The following is a 14,624-nucleotide window of genomic DNA, read 5'->3' as shown; positions in this document are numbered from 1 at the left end:
TCAAGATACCAGAATTAAGGGATCACAAAATCCTTTATTATTGTATTAATTCACCTGTGTTTTTAAAACCTGGTTATAAAATCTGTTTTACAAAAAAGGTTTAACTTCTCTCAATTTGCCTCACTATTTACATTTTGATTTAAGCGGAAAGTTTTCAGCAGATAAGCGATTTTAAAAAGTTACCACAAACCTAATACTAGTAATTCTCATGCCAGAGCATTTCCTGTCTGTTAGTACTTGAGACTCCAGACTCCCAGGTCACTAGGAGGAATCATTCTGTGTTTTGCAGTAAGATCCTCATTAAAAGATGCTGCATTGCACTACATATTTCCCATATTCTGGAGTGTTTGGGTTACTTTCATTTGGTACCATAGACCGAAATCAATATATATTGCTAGTGATAGTTGGAACTATTTATAGTATTGTCATTTCTAGTACAGAAATTGCATATCAGTAAGTTACTTTAGCAGTCATGTAACTCCCCAGCAGACAGCACTGAGTCAGGCTTGTGACAGGTTGGCAAAAATATTTAGGTACACAATTTATAGATGCAAGCAGGGCATTAATCAGTGAAGTTCAGACTTTTCTTGATACTGAAATGAGCCCAGCCATTTGTGAACATCCTGAAAGATCTTGATACCTGTTTTTTTAAAAAACCTGTTTCAGAAATCCTTATTAGCTGCAGCCTATTACTAGCGCATTGAGAGTTTTGCCACGTTGCCAAGTTTGAGTATGGGAAGATCACTCTTAAGAGTGGACATAGTTCAGCCTCCACCCCTATTCCATCCTTGTCAAATCATTTCTGCCCATTTCAGATGATTTGGTATACGGACCACAGATGCCCATCTCTTCTGCTTTCCCATAGGAAACATTTGTCTGATTTTCATGGTTTGATAAAGTAGTCATAAAATTAACATCAAAGTGTATCTGTATGACAGCTGAAATCAGACTTAGGACTGTGTGCTAGATTTGGCAGTGATTTAAAGGAACAGCCTAGCTTTGGCCTATAGAAGACACTGTATACACCTTATTTATTCACATTTCAGGGTTCCAGAGCTTTTGTCTTGGCTAAAGAATTTCCAGCGAAATCTACATAATCCCCCCACAGCCAACTACAGTCCTGAGCAAGGACAAATGGAAGTGTGTATCACAACTGGCAGTCAGGAAGGCTTGGGTAAAGTAAGACTGAAAGTTTCATATGTTAAAAGTATTTCTTTGAGATGTTTGTTCTCTCATTAGTTCAGTTATACATGATTCATTATTCAGTTATATATGGCATGACATGCCATTGTATAACTATGAACAGGGTACTTTATTAAATACATGTCCCAGTATTATCAATACAAGATAATAGAACTGAAATAAAACTGGTGTGGCAGTCTCGCTGTCATAAATGCTGAGGTAAACCAGAGCCTGTCAGAAAATACTCTGTTAAGGTAACATTTTACATTACTCAGGTAGTGCAGTAATAAGTACATAAGTGCATTATTTGTGTTACTGTAACTCGACTCTAATTGTTTCACTTAATTACCCTTTCCAGTCCACTCACTCAGTTGATCCTTTCTCTAACTGAAGTACTGTTTCTACTGTGTAATAGAGCACTGTCTTTCCATTTCAGATTGGTATTCTATAGCTGATTACCCAGCTTCATTTGGCTCTAAAGCTTTTTTTTTTATCCAATCAGTTCAATGCTTTTCTCACAGACAGCATAATTATGTGGTTAGGGAATTACTAATACCTAATCAAGATTTTTAATCCCATGAAGAAGTCAGAAGTATGAAGCATGTATACAAGAATAGCACAATCTTTTAAAATACTCTTTTACAGGTGTTTGAAATGCTCATTAACCCTGGGGACAACATCCTCTTGGATGCACCAACATACTCTGGAACACTAGCAGCTGTAAGTATTTTTTAGCTACACAACATTGTGAAGGTTACTTTTGAAGTAAACAGCAATTTAGTACTTGATCTGCAGGCTTATATATGCTCTGTTTACTGTGAAAAGATATTTAGGAATCACATTTTTAGTGTTAGTCAAGTTAAGTTCATAAATCTTAATTCATAGAAGCCCCTCTACTAAGTTCTATAAAAATTATTCTGGGATTTGGAAGAGGAACTTCTATCCTAATTCATTCAAGGACTAGGGTCACATTTGGGACGGGAAAGAAAGCCATTATAACCTAGTTCTGTTGAAACAAAGTTATAACAAGTGGGTATTTTAACATGTCAGCACATTCAGCTGAAGTATTTTGTGGTCTGATTATACCATAGCTATGGATAGTATAAAATTGGAATAGGCCTAACACATCCTTATATGAGTATGAAGAGGTGAATTATTAAGAACTATACAAAAATAGCAAATTTTACTTCTGAAAAATAACTATCAGTATGTACTCAAATGTCAGCTCAACATGCATAAGAAAAGAAGGGTTAGAATAGATAATACACAATTTCAGTCATGTCCTCATGCATCAAAAGGAATTTTGATGTTTACTGTGCCAAGTTTGAATATCTTGTCTAATAAATATACTTTGTTAGGAATATATTTTGGCAATGCAGCAGCTTGCATTTTTGTTTAAAAATGGAGACTGCTACCTGGTACAAATTGAAATTCCATAGAGGGGAGACAACATGCTTTTTTGTTGGAATTTTACCTGTATTTTTTCGTACTGCTGTTAATGTGTCATTGCAGTAGCATCATTCCATTCCCTTTTGTATTGCTGAGTATATCTGTTAAGAACAGATTCTTTGTCCTTTGTCAGAAGTAGCTTGCAGTTCTGGCACTTCCACTGAAGTAGAATGCAAAATGTCAGTAGGAAATGAAGGTACTGTGAACATAGCATCTGTAGTGAGACCAAGGGAGTCCTGAGAGAACACAGTTCAAATTCACAAAATCCCTTTTTGATTGCAAAAACCATATGCAATTTCCTAGAGAAGAGGAGCAATTGGACATAAGAGCTACCCCTTTCTCCTCAGATGGCTTAACAGGCCAAATAAAGAGTAATGTGGTAAATTTGACAAGCTCCACAGCAAATTCAGGCAAACTCTTTTTAATCATGAGCAAATGGAGCTTGAGATTATAGCTATAAATTCAGAAAGACTGTGTATTAGTGAAATCTAACAATGTTGATGACAAAAGGAAGACCTTTGAATTACGGGATTATGACAGTTTTGTTCCTTCTGTCAACAGCTGAGACCACTGGGTTGTAACATAATTAATGTTCCTAGTGACCAACATGGCATTATTCCAAATGCTCTAAAAGAAATTCTATCTACTTGGAGCCCAGATGATACCCGTCACCTTCCCAAATTCCTGTACACTGTTCCAAATGGGTGCAACCCAACCGGAAACTCTCTGACCACAGAGCGCAAGAAGGAGATTTACCAGGTATGTAGCTGGGGCCTTGTGAGCCTTGTAGCTGGAAATGGAGAAGTGTCAGTCTCGGTTGAAGATATCCCATGTGTAGTATTTGGGCCAATTATTGGTCCAGTAGACACTCCTCCTCAAACTTGCTTCTAGCAGAACCTCTTTCATGACAACTCTTCAGGGGTGGACTATGCATTAAATAAATTGTTTTTTGCAATAGTACCCCATTGTTTGCCAGTATCTTTGCCATGGGCTTCTAACTGGACTTACTGCAAGATTCCTACACAGCTGGAACACTAATATGGAACAGATTCAGTTATTACACTTGACTTTGTACAGCAGGTACCATGTTTACTCTTATAATTGCTTGATGTCCAAATTGGGCATTTGAAAGCTTCTCTTGATAGGGCCTTGTATACAGCGAATGAGCAATACAAAGGATAATATAGAATCATAAAATAATTGGGGTGGGAAAGGACCTTAAGATCATCTAGTTCCAACCTCCCTGCTGTGGGCAGGGACACCTTACGCTAAATCATGTCACCCAAGGCCTCGTCCAACCTGGTCTTGAACACTGCCAGGGATGGAGCATTCACAACCTCCCTGGGCAACCCATTCCAGTGCCTCACCACCCTAACAGGAAAGAATTTCATCCTTCTGGTCCTGGTAATAGGCCCAGGGTAGAGTAAGTACTTAATTTACAGTGTCTTTACATTTTAATAAATCCTTTCTTTTTATTAATTTCTTTAGCTTGCAAGAAAATATGATTTTCTCATAATAGAAGATGATCCTTACTACTTTGTTCAGTTTGAAAAGGTAATTTGTCTTCCATAATCCTTAGCTATACCTTTTCTGGTCCAGGAGAGACCCAAGATATGAGCCATGGATCTTCCTGCATGTTCCTTCTTCATGTCCTACTCCAGGGTAGCTGTAGGCCTCACGGTCTATGCTACTTTCAGTTGTTGTCCCCTTTTTGGCATTTAATTGCCTCAGGTATGTTTATATTCCTCAGGCCTTATTACAGGACAGAGTTTCCTGCAGTAGTCAAGATAGCTAAGACTTTGCCTCCAGAGCAAAACAAGTATGCCACTGAAGCAGCACTTGAAAACAGCAGCCCCTTAATGATCCCTTCAGCCCAGTCTTTCAGTGGAAGATTGCCTACTCCCAATCCACTATATGCTAATTTTACCCCTTGGCCTTCTGGAGAACCTGAGAGAATTTTCCCAGATACCACAGGGAGTGCTACTGGATAGGCAGGTTCTTTTCTTCATGTAAATGTTCCCCAGATGGGTAACAATTGGCTGTTGACCCATCTTCACACAGGGGTCTACAGTAACACAGTCTGCACAAGTACCTAGAAGCTGGTCTTACAAAGCAGTAAAACACCGGTAGAATGTTGAACACTGGTTCAGCATTTTCTGTTTTGCAATATGTTTTTATGGAAGGAGGCAATAAAACCGCTTCACTTGTTGAATAGCATTACATAGCTTTTCTAGAGAGTGTAAGGGGAGAAGGCGTAAACGTAGAACTACTGATAAGGAAAAAGTGTGCTGAAGTCCATCAAAATTTGGCCATAGCTTCTGATTTATTTTATTATTATTATTTTTTAAGATAAATCTAAAAGCCACAGAGCCTCATCTTAGAAATTACAGTGTCTGTTCACTCCATAAAAAAATCTTGGCGAAGAAATAATTATTTTTCTCTTCTACTTTGGCTTCATACCAAAACTTGAACTGAGCACTTGTATGCTGAACAGTGGGCTAAGCATCAAAAAAACAAGGCTGCTTTCTTGATGACTTTCATGGAATATTGTAATCACAGATAGCTGCCCTAAACAGCCCTTGCCAGCAATTTACTGCATTATTTTTCTTTGAATGCACATCAAATTACTTACTATCAAAATAATTCATTAAGAAATTAATTATGTCTTCATAGTAAATGAAATTATTACATCATAATCTTGACTAGCATCTTGAATTTACTTTTCTTTTTCTCCCAAGCCATGGGCTCCAACTTTCCTCTCAATGGATGTGGATGGTCGAGTTATCAGGACTGACTCTTTCTCTAAAATTCTCTCATCTGGGTAAGGCAAGCTTTGGGCTGCTCAGCACTGCCTGTTAAGGCACAAGACTTCATATAAAATGATCAGACGTGTCAGTTTTTTCATCTAATATCTATCCATTTCTGGAATGCACTTTTGGATCCACAGCTTTTGCAGTCCACTCACTTTTCATGTTACCTCTTGGCAGTCATGTAACTCCAGTTTCTGTTTCTCTTCTGATACTGACCCTCCAGGCAGTCCATTCTTGCAGGCACCATCTAGGCAGAAAGACAGATGCTGGATCTAGCTGTGTTCCTGGAACTCCTAGCAGCTTTTCTCTCTTCTTCTTCCATTTCTCCTATCTCTTACCATTCCTGCAGTCTCTCTAAACTTGTAGTATAGAAAGAAATGGTGGCATTCTCCACAAACTGTTCGTAGCATTGTAGTGCTTTCTAGTCTTCTAGGCGTACAATTCTCTGCCTGAAAAACTAGGCTGGCTGTTTTGGCTTTCACATAAATGAACATATTTGATTAACTTGCTTTTGTTTGGTATGAAATATAAGAAAATAATATGAATTCTGCACTGACAGCTAGTCATTATAACCCTATACCTGAGAAAGTGAGGCAATAACATGATGCTAAGTGTGATTGCACTTTCAAAAGTGACACTGAAAAGCCATGGTTCATTTTTGTCTTTATCAGACATATAAGTTTACTGGTTCTATTTTTCTTCAAAGAAAAACTTGAGCCAGTCCCTAAAGATGGATCATTAGAATTGAAGCAGGAATAAAAATTTAGTTTATCAGTCTAAATTCCATTTATCCTGCAGTACTGAAAGGGAGTGAAAGAGTAAAGCTGTTCATTGCTTCCATCTGTTTTTCAGAAAGCCTGAGCACTCATGATTTTTCATTATGTGAAATCCCTTACCTTTGAGTCATCTAAATCTTTATGATTGTAGAGGAAAACTTAAAAATATGGGATATGTTCTGAAGTCTCAGAACTAAGAAGCTACTGTAAGCATTAAAAAACCTTAAATGTTTTTATTTCATTACTTTGAATCGTCATAAGTTGCATAAGCCTGGGGCTTAGGGCAGTATTAAAGTACAGATAAACTTAAAAGCATAAAAGATCCTTACAAAACCAATGAAATTGTTATATGTTCTCCCAGTGAGAAGTTAAACCGTAACTCTCATGAAGTATTAGCCCATTGCATTTCTGTAGTAACTTTTTTCTGTTGTTTTGTTCTGTAGGTTAAGAATAGGTTTTCTGACAGGACCCAAGCCTCTTATCGACAGAGTTGTTCTACACATACAGGTTTCAACAATGCACACCAGCACTTTCACACAGGCAAGTACTGAACTGTCAACTGAATTATATTTAGAAAAGCTAAGATATTCCAGGTCATAAGAAACCACAAACAGCTTTGCACTTTTGCAGTTTTGTTTATAAGCACATACATTATCAATTCTGCCAAGGGAAGACAAACTGCCATAGAAGTTAGAACCAGGGATAGATGGTGTCTCAGTGCACAGAAGGCACAGCTAATATGCCCTTAACTCTGAGATTTCAAGAATAAAGATGTAAAATACTTTATCTCTTGCTAGTAGGTTCCCTTGAAAAGCCTCAATGGAAAGCATACACTGGAAGAAGCACTCAGGGTTGGGTTTTGTTTGAGTTGGTTGGGTTTTTTTCCCAATTATTTTATAATTAGAACAATACTGGCAGCCCACAAAAACCTTACAAAGTAGTCTACCATCTACTGCCCCATTATGGTTAATTATAAGGAAAGGAGACATTGAGCTCATCTAAATATTACTTCCGTCTTCCAGCTCCATTTGTTTGCGAGAGGCAACAAAGCAAAGAGGCTGTTATGGGCACAACAGTAAATCAACATACACTGCCTTCCTTTTTCTTCCCGATTATCATATTTAGCTCTCCATCCATTTTTAACTCCCTCCATCCCAACATCCAAACACTGCCATGATCCTTAGAGACAGCAGTAACATGAACTACAATGGCCTTTGCCACCTCTGTTTATAAAAGGCTCCAAGAGATCTTAAAGGCAATTCTTGCTTGTGTGGAATTTTGAATAATGCATCAGGAAATGTATCTTACAATGATCTCAGAACAGTCCTGTTTAACACATTATTGATTATATGTTTTATTTCTCTAGATTATGATATTACAGCTGCTTCAGCACTGGGGAGAAAAGGGTTTCTTGGAGCATACAGAAAGGTAGGGTCATGTCGTATGCTGAATCCCATCATTTGTCCTTCTGCTTCTTGTTTCCTACGTAAAACATTCTTTGCAGCAAAAAGTCAGAAGAGATGGATCACTATTAAGCCAGATCATCAAGACTGACAGTATTCACAGAAGAGTCCTGAAGGAGCTCAGTGTGAAACTGCAGATATGCAAGTCAATGCATATAACCTACCACTACAAATCAGCAGTCTGGCAATCCATAGGCCCAGTCATTAGGCAAGCTCCCATGTGAAGGGAGTGCAAGAGGATCTTGGGAGCTCCCAGGCAGCAACTCTCTGCTGATGTGGTACAGTCTATAGCAAAGGCTAAGATCACTGAGCACATATCTACTGAGAAATGGTCAACATGGCTTCAATAAAGGGAATTCTTGCCTCACTAACTCAGCAGGGATTCACCCTCTTAACATCCTTAGTCTAATGATTTTGGATGCTGATGGAAAGATCTACAGCAAGGTTCACCTGCGTTTGCTAAGCATTGCCTTTATTGCCATTCTTGGAAACAGAACATTTTTTTGTATACTGACTGACATGCATTTTGCTTTTATTTATTATGCTGGAGGAACATAGTTTCTCTTGACTATCCATGGTTCATTTCAGACACCATACTTGGTTTCTATTAGAACCCCAAGCTTCCTACTTTAGCAGGGGTAAACTCTACAGAAACCTATAAATAGGAATATGAGCAAAACATAGAAAAAGTTCTTATACCTCACTGTAACAGGCACTTCTATCCCCACAGCACCTGCCTGTTGTCCATACTGTAAATACCAGCATTAAAAAAAGCAGCAAAACCCCCAAAGCTGACACAGCAGCCCTAGCCCTTGTTTTAAAGATTAGGAACATAAAGATGGGCTTTGCAAGGAAACTTGAACCACGCTTCAGCTCAACTTTCAGCACTTTGAAAAACATATCCCAAGTGCATCTCTCCACTTACCTCCTTCTTCTAGGCCAAAAGGCATGCCTGCTTAAGCCAGAAGATCATTCTTCCTCTGAGATAATGAAAATAGTATTGCAGTAGATTAGCTGCAATCCTCTATAACCTTTTAGGCTCAGTTGTCAGGTGACTTATTGATGAGGCCAAACAGCTGACTGGAATATCTTCCAGGTGATTTTATTTGGACAAGATTGACTTGTTAGAGTATGCATTTGAGTAGGAGTTAGTCTGTTGTTTGAAGCAGTTACATTTTTGTGGAAGTCTTGTCTTACTACTACTTATAATTTTATTCTGACATGAGAGAAAAATTGTACCAGGAAGGCAAAATCATGCAACAGAATTTGTGATGTGGTAAAAGTGAGATTCACCATTTCATGTAGAATGTAGCAATTGGTGTAGGCTGAGTCCCAGAACTATAGATAGAGTCTATGTTGGTGTTTGTCTATCAGGTGTACTAAAGTACACCCACAAATTAAAGCTATTGGTTCAGAGAGTATATAAGAAAAAATATTAAATTATGAAAATTACTGATTATGTTTTCTCTAGAGTTGGAAGCACATTTGCTGTCTGATTTATGAACTCTGTATCAGGCATTTCTCTTGTGTCTCCCCTGGCACAGGTGTCTCATGTTAACAAAAGAAAGACTTGTCCATGTTGAAACTTGGGTTCAGGTCATTTTCCTCATTTTCCCCAGAGAGAGAGTGAATTATTTGTAAGCTTCACTTAACATGAGAAGGAGATAGATTCCGAAGTGTAGAAAAGGGGAAGCTGTCAAATAGCCGTGATACATTTATCATATGTTTTGTGAAATACCATTTCCATGTGTACCTATTACAGAAATCAACCCAAAGGCACAAATGTTGAGTCTGTGCTTTTGCATATGTGTAAGGTCCTTAATTCTCTTCAATACGCCCATTTTGTGCAGTAAATATTGCTGACAGGGCTTGCATTCACTGGTACAGACAGAATGGATATAATATTGAAAAAGTTTTCATGACCTATGTAAAGTTAAGAAGCAGCCAGGCAGGCACTTTCTCCGTGTGGTTGATCTGCGCTTTGTTGGAGACATGCTGAAGCATTCAAGACCTCTCTGATACATATACAAAGTTTTATACACACAGTATACTGTATTTGCCCATCTAGGATATGTTTATATTTCCATTAAGTGTACACTTAAGTTGTTCAAGTAGAAAAGCTTTGTTTCTGCCTTTGGAAGGAAATGTACTCTGAAGCTCTATGAGATCATGACTTTGAACTGATAATTTACTTTCAGAGTGGTAGAGTTCTACAGGGCCCAACGGGATGCAATGCTCACTGCTGCTGACAAGTGGTTAAAAGGTCAGTGAGTGCAACATAGCTAATTACTTAATTTTTTTCCAAACTGTTTATCATGTTTGTGTTCAAGAAAAATCACTAAAGTTCAACTCTTGACTGAAGTGACAGATAAGCACTACAGCAAATCAATGACATTAAATATTCAGCTTAGGACAAATTACCTGGTACTGCTGTTTTCATGATTTTCTGGTGGGACAAGAGGATTGTGGTGAGTACAAAGCTCACCACATTACTGCATAAAGCACTTTTACAAAGAGCATATATTTCGCTCCAGTATGTTCTTATGCTGTTTATGTTTAAAATCTCTGTCCTTAAAATCTCTGAAATAGTCATCAGATTCAGTGGCTTTAATTTCAAAGAAATAAATAATAGATACAGCAGTAATGATAATCAATTTTTTTGTCAGAAATCAATTTCAGATGTTCCCTTTTGTGGTTAATCACACAGCACAGAAAAATTTGATCAACAATAATGCAACTACACTTAGGGATTCACTCCTTTTAGTCAGTTTAAGTGGAATCAGCAATAACTGCTGAAGAACTGCCCACCTACCTTAGATGATACTTTCATGGGACATGGGTGCTTGGGTACCACACAATCATTAATGTACTTACTCTTGCTAATTCCAGGGTTTAGAGATGAAGTATTTCTTTTTTTTTCTGCATGGATGTGAAAAACCGGGGGTTGTTGACCTGGCGAGGCCCTCTTTGTCTCAGTTCCCAAAGTATCAAAACAGTGTAATACCACTGGGCTACCCTAAAATGTGTTGGAATTTTGAATAATGCATCAGAATATGTGGCCTACATTCCCTTTGAGGTTATCAGAGCAACAAATCTACTATTCACTGAATTGATGACGTATCAGTTAAAGATGGGGTGGAAGTTTCTTTCCCAATTCCTTTGTTTTCTCTTTCTCTCCTTCTCCCCAGACTTGGCAGAATGGTACCCTCCTGCTGGTGGGATGTTCTTATGGATCAAAATTAAGGGTATTTCTGATACACAGCAGCTCATCATGGAAAAAGCTTTGCAGAAAGAAGTATGACCTATGGTTTAATGGCTTATGATGTTAAAATGAAATGAGGGAAGGATAAAATGATTTTACCATCTCTATCCACACATATGCGGATACATAAAAAAGCAGGGTAACTTGCCACCTACAGTCACTGAGTCTGCAAGTCAGGCACAGTCACATAGTGACTAATTAATAAAATATTTTCATGTCTCTATTCAGATGTTGATATTTAATCAGCTTACTTAAATTTAAACTATTATAATAGCACAATACATCATGTATACAACATACATACATACAGAATATTAATATACATACCTATATGAATAATGGCTGTCCACGATCTCTTTTCAATAAGAGAAATTAAGTGGGATTTTATTTCTGTAAGAGCCAGCACTATGTACTGAGTAAACTACATCCCACCTTACCGGTGCCTCAAAACATTGTGATGATAAGGCAGACCTGGTAACCCACCAGCCTAGGTAAACAAAATGTAAGAGCACTTTGATTTTGTTTTGAAAAGTCTGACTCAAATGCTATTTTGGCTTCTGATTTTGAAGAAATACATTATGCCATGTTCTGATCCCTGTGTTTTCAGCAGTGAGGCCTGTCAAATTTAATTTAACATAGTGTTTTAAAACTGCACAAGTGGCAATAACCAGGTGGCTAATCAATTTTTCTTAGGTGCTACTGGTTCCTGGAGGAGCATTCAATATCAATAGTTCAGAGCCAAGTTCTTACGTCAGAGCCTCCTTCTCTTTGTCTTCTCCAGCCCAGATGGATCTGGTGAGGTTTTTTCCTTTTACTTTCTTACCAAGACAGTATCTCATGTAATAATGCTCCCTTATTTCTCCTTATTTCTCCTTATGTGTTTTCTTGAGTGTTAGTACTTTTTTAAACATTTGTAAATGTTTTAGTAAACATTTTAGTAAACGTCTTTAAACATTTGTTTAGTACTTGGGTTATGAAGCAGTACTTTTGAAGCAGTATTAGCTGTTTCTTAGCCAAGACATTCATATCCAAATGACCTGAAAGGTACCAGATTTTTAGGACCGCTTGAAATTTTTCTGTGAATTGCATATATGGAGATTCTCACACTTAACCCCCCCCCAGATATTACCCATAAAGGCTTTACTGGAGGCTAGAGTAAGTTTTGCTATTTGCTTTAGCATTAGCAGGCATCATATATCTTTTATTTTCCAGACTTTCCATTCCTGAGACTGAATTACCTGTTTCTCTGTGTGTTGTCAATCCTTTATAAGAAAGAATATTGTTTTTCATGCATACAATTGAAATATACGTCGTATTTCATTTCTCAGGAACAAATCTATGTATTTTACAGTTTGGATGATATTTGGCTGTATCTATGAATTCAGTGGATACATAGGAGACATTTATTTGTGCAGATTTAATACTCATTTGATTCAGGTGCTTGAAACAGTTTGGTATTTGTAGTTGTACTTTCATTCAGTTGTGAAGGTTTGTAATTTCTAAGTGCTTCTACTGCCTTTCTATTCCTTCTTTTGTAGTTCTGTTTCTTCCTTCTTTGTAAAATTCACAACCATACTATTGATAGTCAAAGGTATCTTTTATATGCTTCCCAATTCAACTGTTCTTCCTTTACTTTTCACCTTTAGAACCTCCAGACCTATACATTATAAAAGGAAAACAGGGAATATCAGCAGAATTTTGCAGTATAAAATACTGAGTTTGTATATGGGTAGGTTGGTTTCAGTAGCTTTACAGGTTTGACGTGTTGCCTGTTTAAGTAATGCTGGAGTATAAATGTGAGCCATATTTGTGTCATTGCAGGCCTTCAAGAGACTGGCTGACCTTATAAAAGAAGCTTTATGAAAAAGCTAAATAGAGATCTTGCAGCAATCAAAATCATCTCCAGAAAATGTTTACTAACATTTGTATTTCATCAGAACACTTTTTGGGGGTTTACTTTGACAGGTCATTGCATCACTAAGTTTATTCAAATTCAGAAGCATTTAAAATACTCTAACCCAAAATGTTCTGTTTCCCGTCAAATCCATGGTTTTGTTACATTTGAATTGATTTTTGTTTTGGCTTTTGTTTTCCATTTGGGTTGCAAAAGAGGGAAATCAGTTACTTAGGAAGTTGCACCTGAGGTGATTTTAGCCACTATTACTTAATTCCAACTGACACATTCCTCGAACACCTTATGCTGGAATTGTCTTGTGTGTCACTTTCCTTCTTGTCCTGTTGTATGGCATCTGGTTTTGAAGATGTGAAGATCGTGAAGATCAATATTTAATTTTACTAACATTTTTCAGGTAAAACTGATGTACGGGTGTGGAAAAACTGAAACTGATCCAGCAAAATTAGGCTATGATTATAGTTCATTTTCTAACTTGTACAAGGTTTTCCGATTTCTGGCTTCCAGCTTCAGTCTGTGAACAATTACTCTGTACCTGTGTTAGAAATTCTGTGGTTTGCAAAGGCATGTGGATGTGCTAATAGAACTGCTACCTGCTCTTAGTTAATCAATCAGATGTGCTTTTGAATGGGGAGCATGAGTAACTAAACAGGGGACATAGTGGAATGGACAATATTCTGACACTGCCAGGTGTACAAAGCAAGCAAAATGGAAAAATAAAGAAATGTTTTGATCTCTAATCTCTTGGCCCTTATCATCCCAAACATTTGATTCCTGGCAACAAATACAGAACCTTCAGAAAGTTTTAACTGTACAGATTCTCCAGGGAGAGCCCACAGTCCCAAAGCTGTTCTTAGGGCACCACCTCTGTCCTTGAAGACAAACTTCTCCTTTTATACAATGTGTGACGGTGCTAATGGGAGGTCCAAACTAGCAGTGCCTTCTGCGTAGTGCTGCTTAACAGCAAGTGTTCATGTTTCAACTTGGTTTCTCAACCACACACAGAAATTTTGCAAGGTCTGACTTTGCTAAGAAGTAAGGTAATTTGTATTCTGGGTTCAATTTATTAAAACATTTTATACAACAGAATGAATTTGTGTGTCTGTTTAATTAAAACATTTTGCAGAGGTATATGATATCGGAATAGACTCCACAACCCGTTAAAGTTGTAAAGTAGGTATGCGTTTATTCAGCTGAAGACGCATGGGGGATTACTCCTCCAAAGGCATGCGCGCCTCAGTGTCGTTTCCTCTACATTTATCCTCTAAATTTCTACATATGCATTAGGTTACACAATACGCCTATACATATTTATGTCCTATTCCCGCTTCTTATTATAATGAGCTCAGGTCTTCTGCTCATGCGCAGTGCCTCCTGGTGGTCGTGGGCAGGGGTCTTCAGATGAAGTAAAGAGTCTTCCTTGGACCTGAACTTTTCACCATTGGTCCTCACGCATGCTCTTTAGGAGCCTGGATGAGTCTGGTCTCTGTCCAAATGTTTTTTTCTGAAACTTAAGTAACTGTTTTCCTTATTAGGAGGTTATGTTCTGGTACTGCCTGGTAAAGCACGATAGGTATTTGCTGAGCGATATATCTGTTAAGTAAGCTATGTAACTTAAGCAATACCCCCTTGTACAACCCCCCTGTACAATTTACCTACCCCCCTTGTAAAACCCCCCTGTACAATAGTCCACATCAAATAAATGTAAATCTTATGTAAGACTGATTTTAGCTCTCAAGCGAATGCTATTGTCAAATACTACTGTCATAT

The 14,624-nt window shown here is 37.7% G+C and overlaps 1 protein-coding gene and 1 long non-coding RNA gene across 5 annotated transcripts in view; one reads left to right on the top strand and one right to left on the bottom strand.

Annotated features, from left to right (window-relative positions):
• AADAT (aminoadipate aminotransferase) overlaps positions 1 to 13,594 on the top strand; it is a 66,454-nt gene extending 52,860 nt beyond the window's left edge. For 2 of the 3 annotated variants that reach the window (XM_062622761.1, XM_062622878.1), the window contains exons 4-14: positions 1,047 to 1,179; positions 1,828 to 1,902; positions 3,193 to 3,390; positions 4,120 to 4,185; positions 5,370 to 5,452; positions 6,661 to 6,757; positions 7,584 to 7,645; positions 9,879 to 9,943; positions 10,869 to 10,975; positions 11,636 to 11,737; positions 12,764 to 13,594. In XM_062622761.1, the coding sequence (XP_062478745.1) occupies positions 1,047 to 1,179; positions 1,828 to 1,902; positions 3,193 to 3,390; positions 4,120 to 4,185; positions 5,370 to 5,452; positions 6,661 to 6,757; positions 7,584 to 7,645; positions 9,879 to 9,943; positions 10,869 to 10,975; positions 11,636 to 11,737; positions 12,764 to 12,805 (1,030 nt within the window). In that variant the 3' untranslated portion in view covers positions 12,806 to 13,594. The remainder of the gene's footprint in view (positions 1 to 1,046; positions 1,180 to 1,827; positions 1,903 to 3,192; positions 3,391 to 4,119; positions 4,186 to 5,369; positions 5,453 to 6,660; positions 6,758 to 7,583; positions 7,646 to 9,878; positions 9,944 to 10,868; positions 10,976 to 11,635; positions 11,738 to 12,763) is intronic. The other variant, XR_009965640.1, reaches the window with a different exon arrangement.
• Positions 15 to 8,697, bottom strand: LOC134166430 (uncharacterized). Of its 2 annotated transcripts, XR_009965889.1 has the most exons (3): positions 8,606 to 8,697; positions 5,597 to 5,688; positions 15 to 640 (listed from the first exon to the last, which is right to left on the bottom strand). It is a non-coding gene; the product is annotated as an uncharacterized LOC134166430 (long non-coding RNA). The 2 variants fall into 2 exon arrangements; XR_009965882.1 differs by lacking the exon at positions 8,606 to 8,697 and having other exon boundaries at positions 5,597 to 5,796.
• Positions 13,595 to 14,624: the final 1,030 nt, after the last annotated feature.

The sequence above is a fragment of the Pezoporus occidentalis genome, unplaced genomic scaffold, assembly GCF_034315485.1.
Source record: "Pezoporus occidentalis ecotype Australia unplaced genomic scaffold, CSIRO_AGI_Poc_V1 ctg1, whole genome shotgun sequence".
In the NCBI taxonomy this organism is placed as follows: Eukaryota; Metazoa; Chordata; class Aves; order Psittaciformes; family Psittacidae; genus Pezoporus; species Pezoporus occidentalis.
This window is presented reverse-complemented; position numbering and strand designations above follow the sequence as displayed.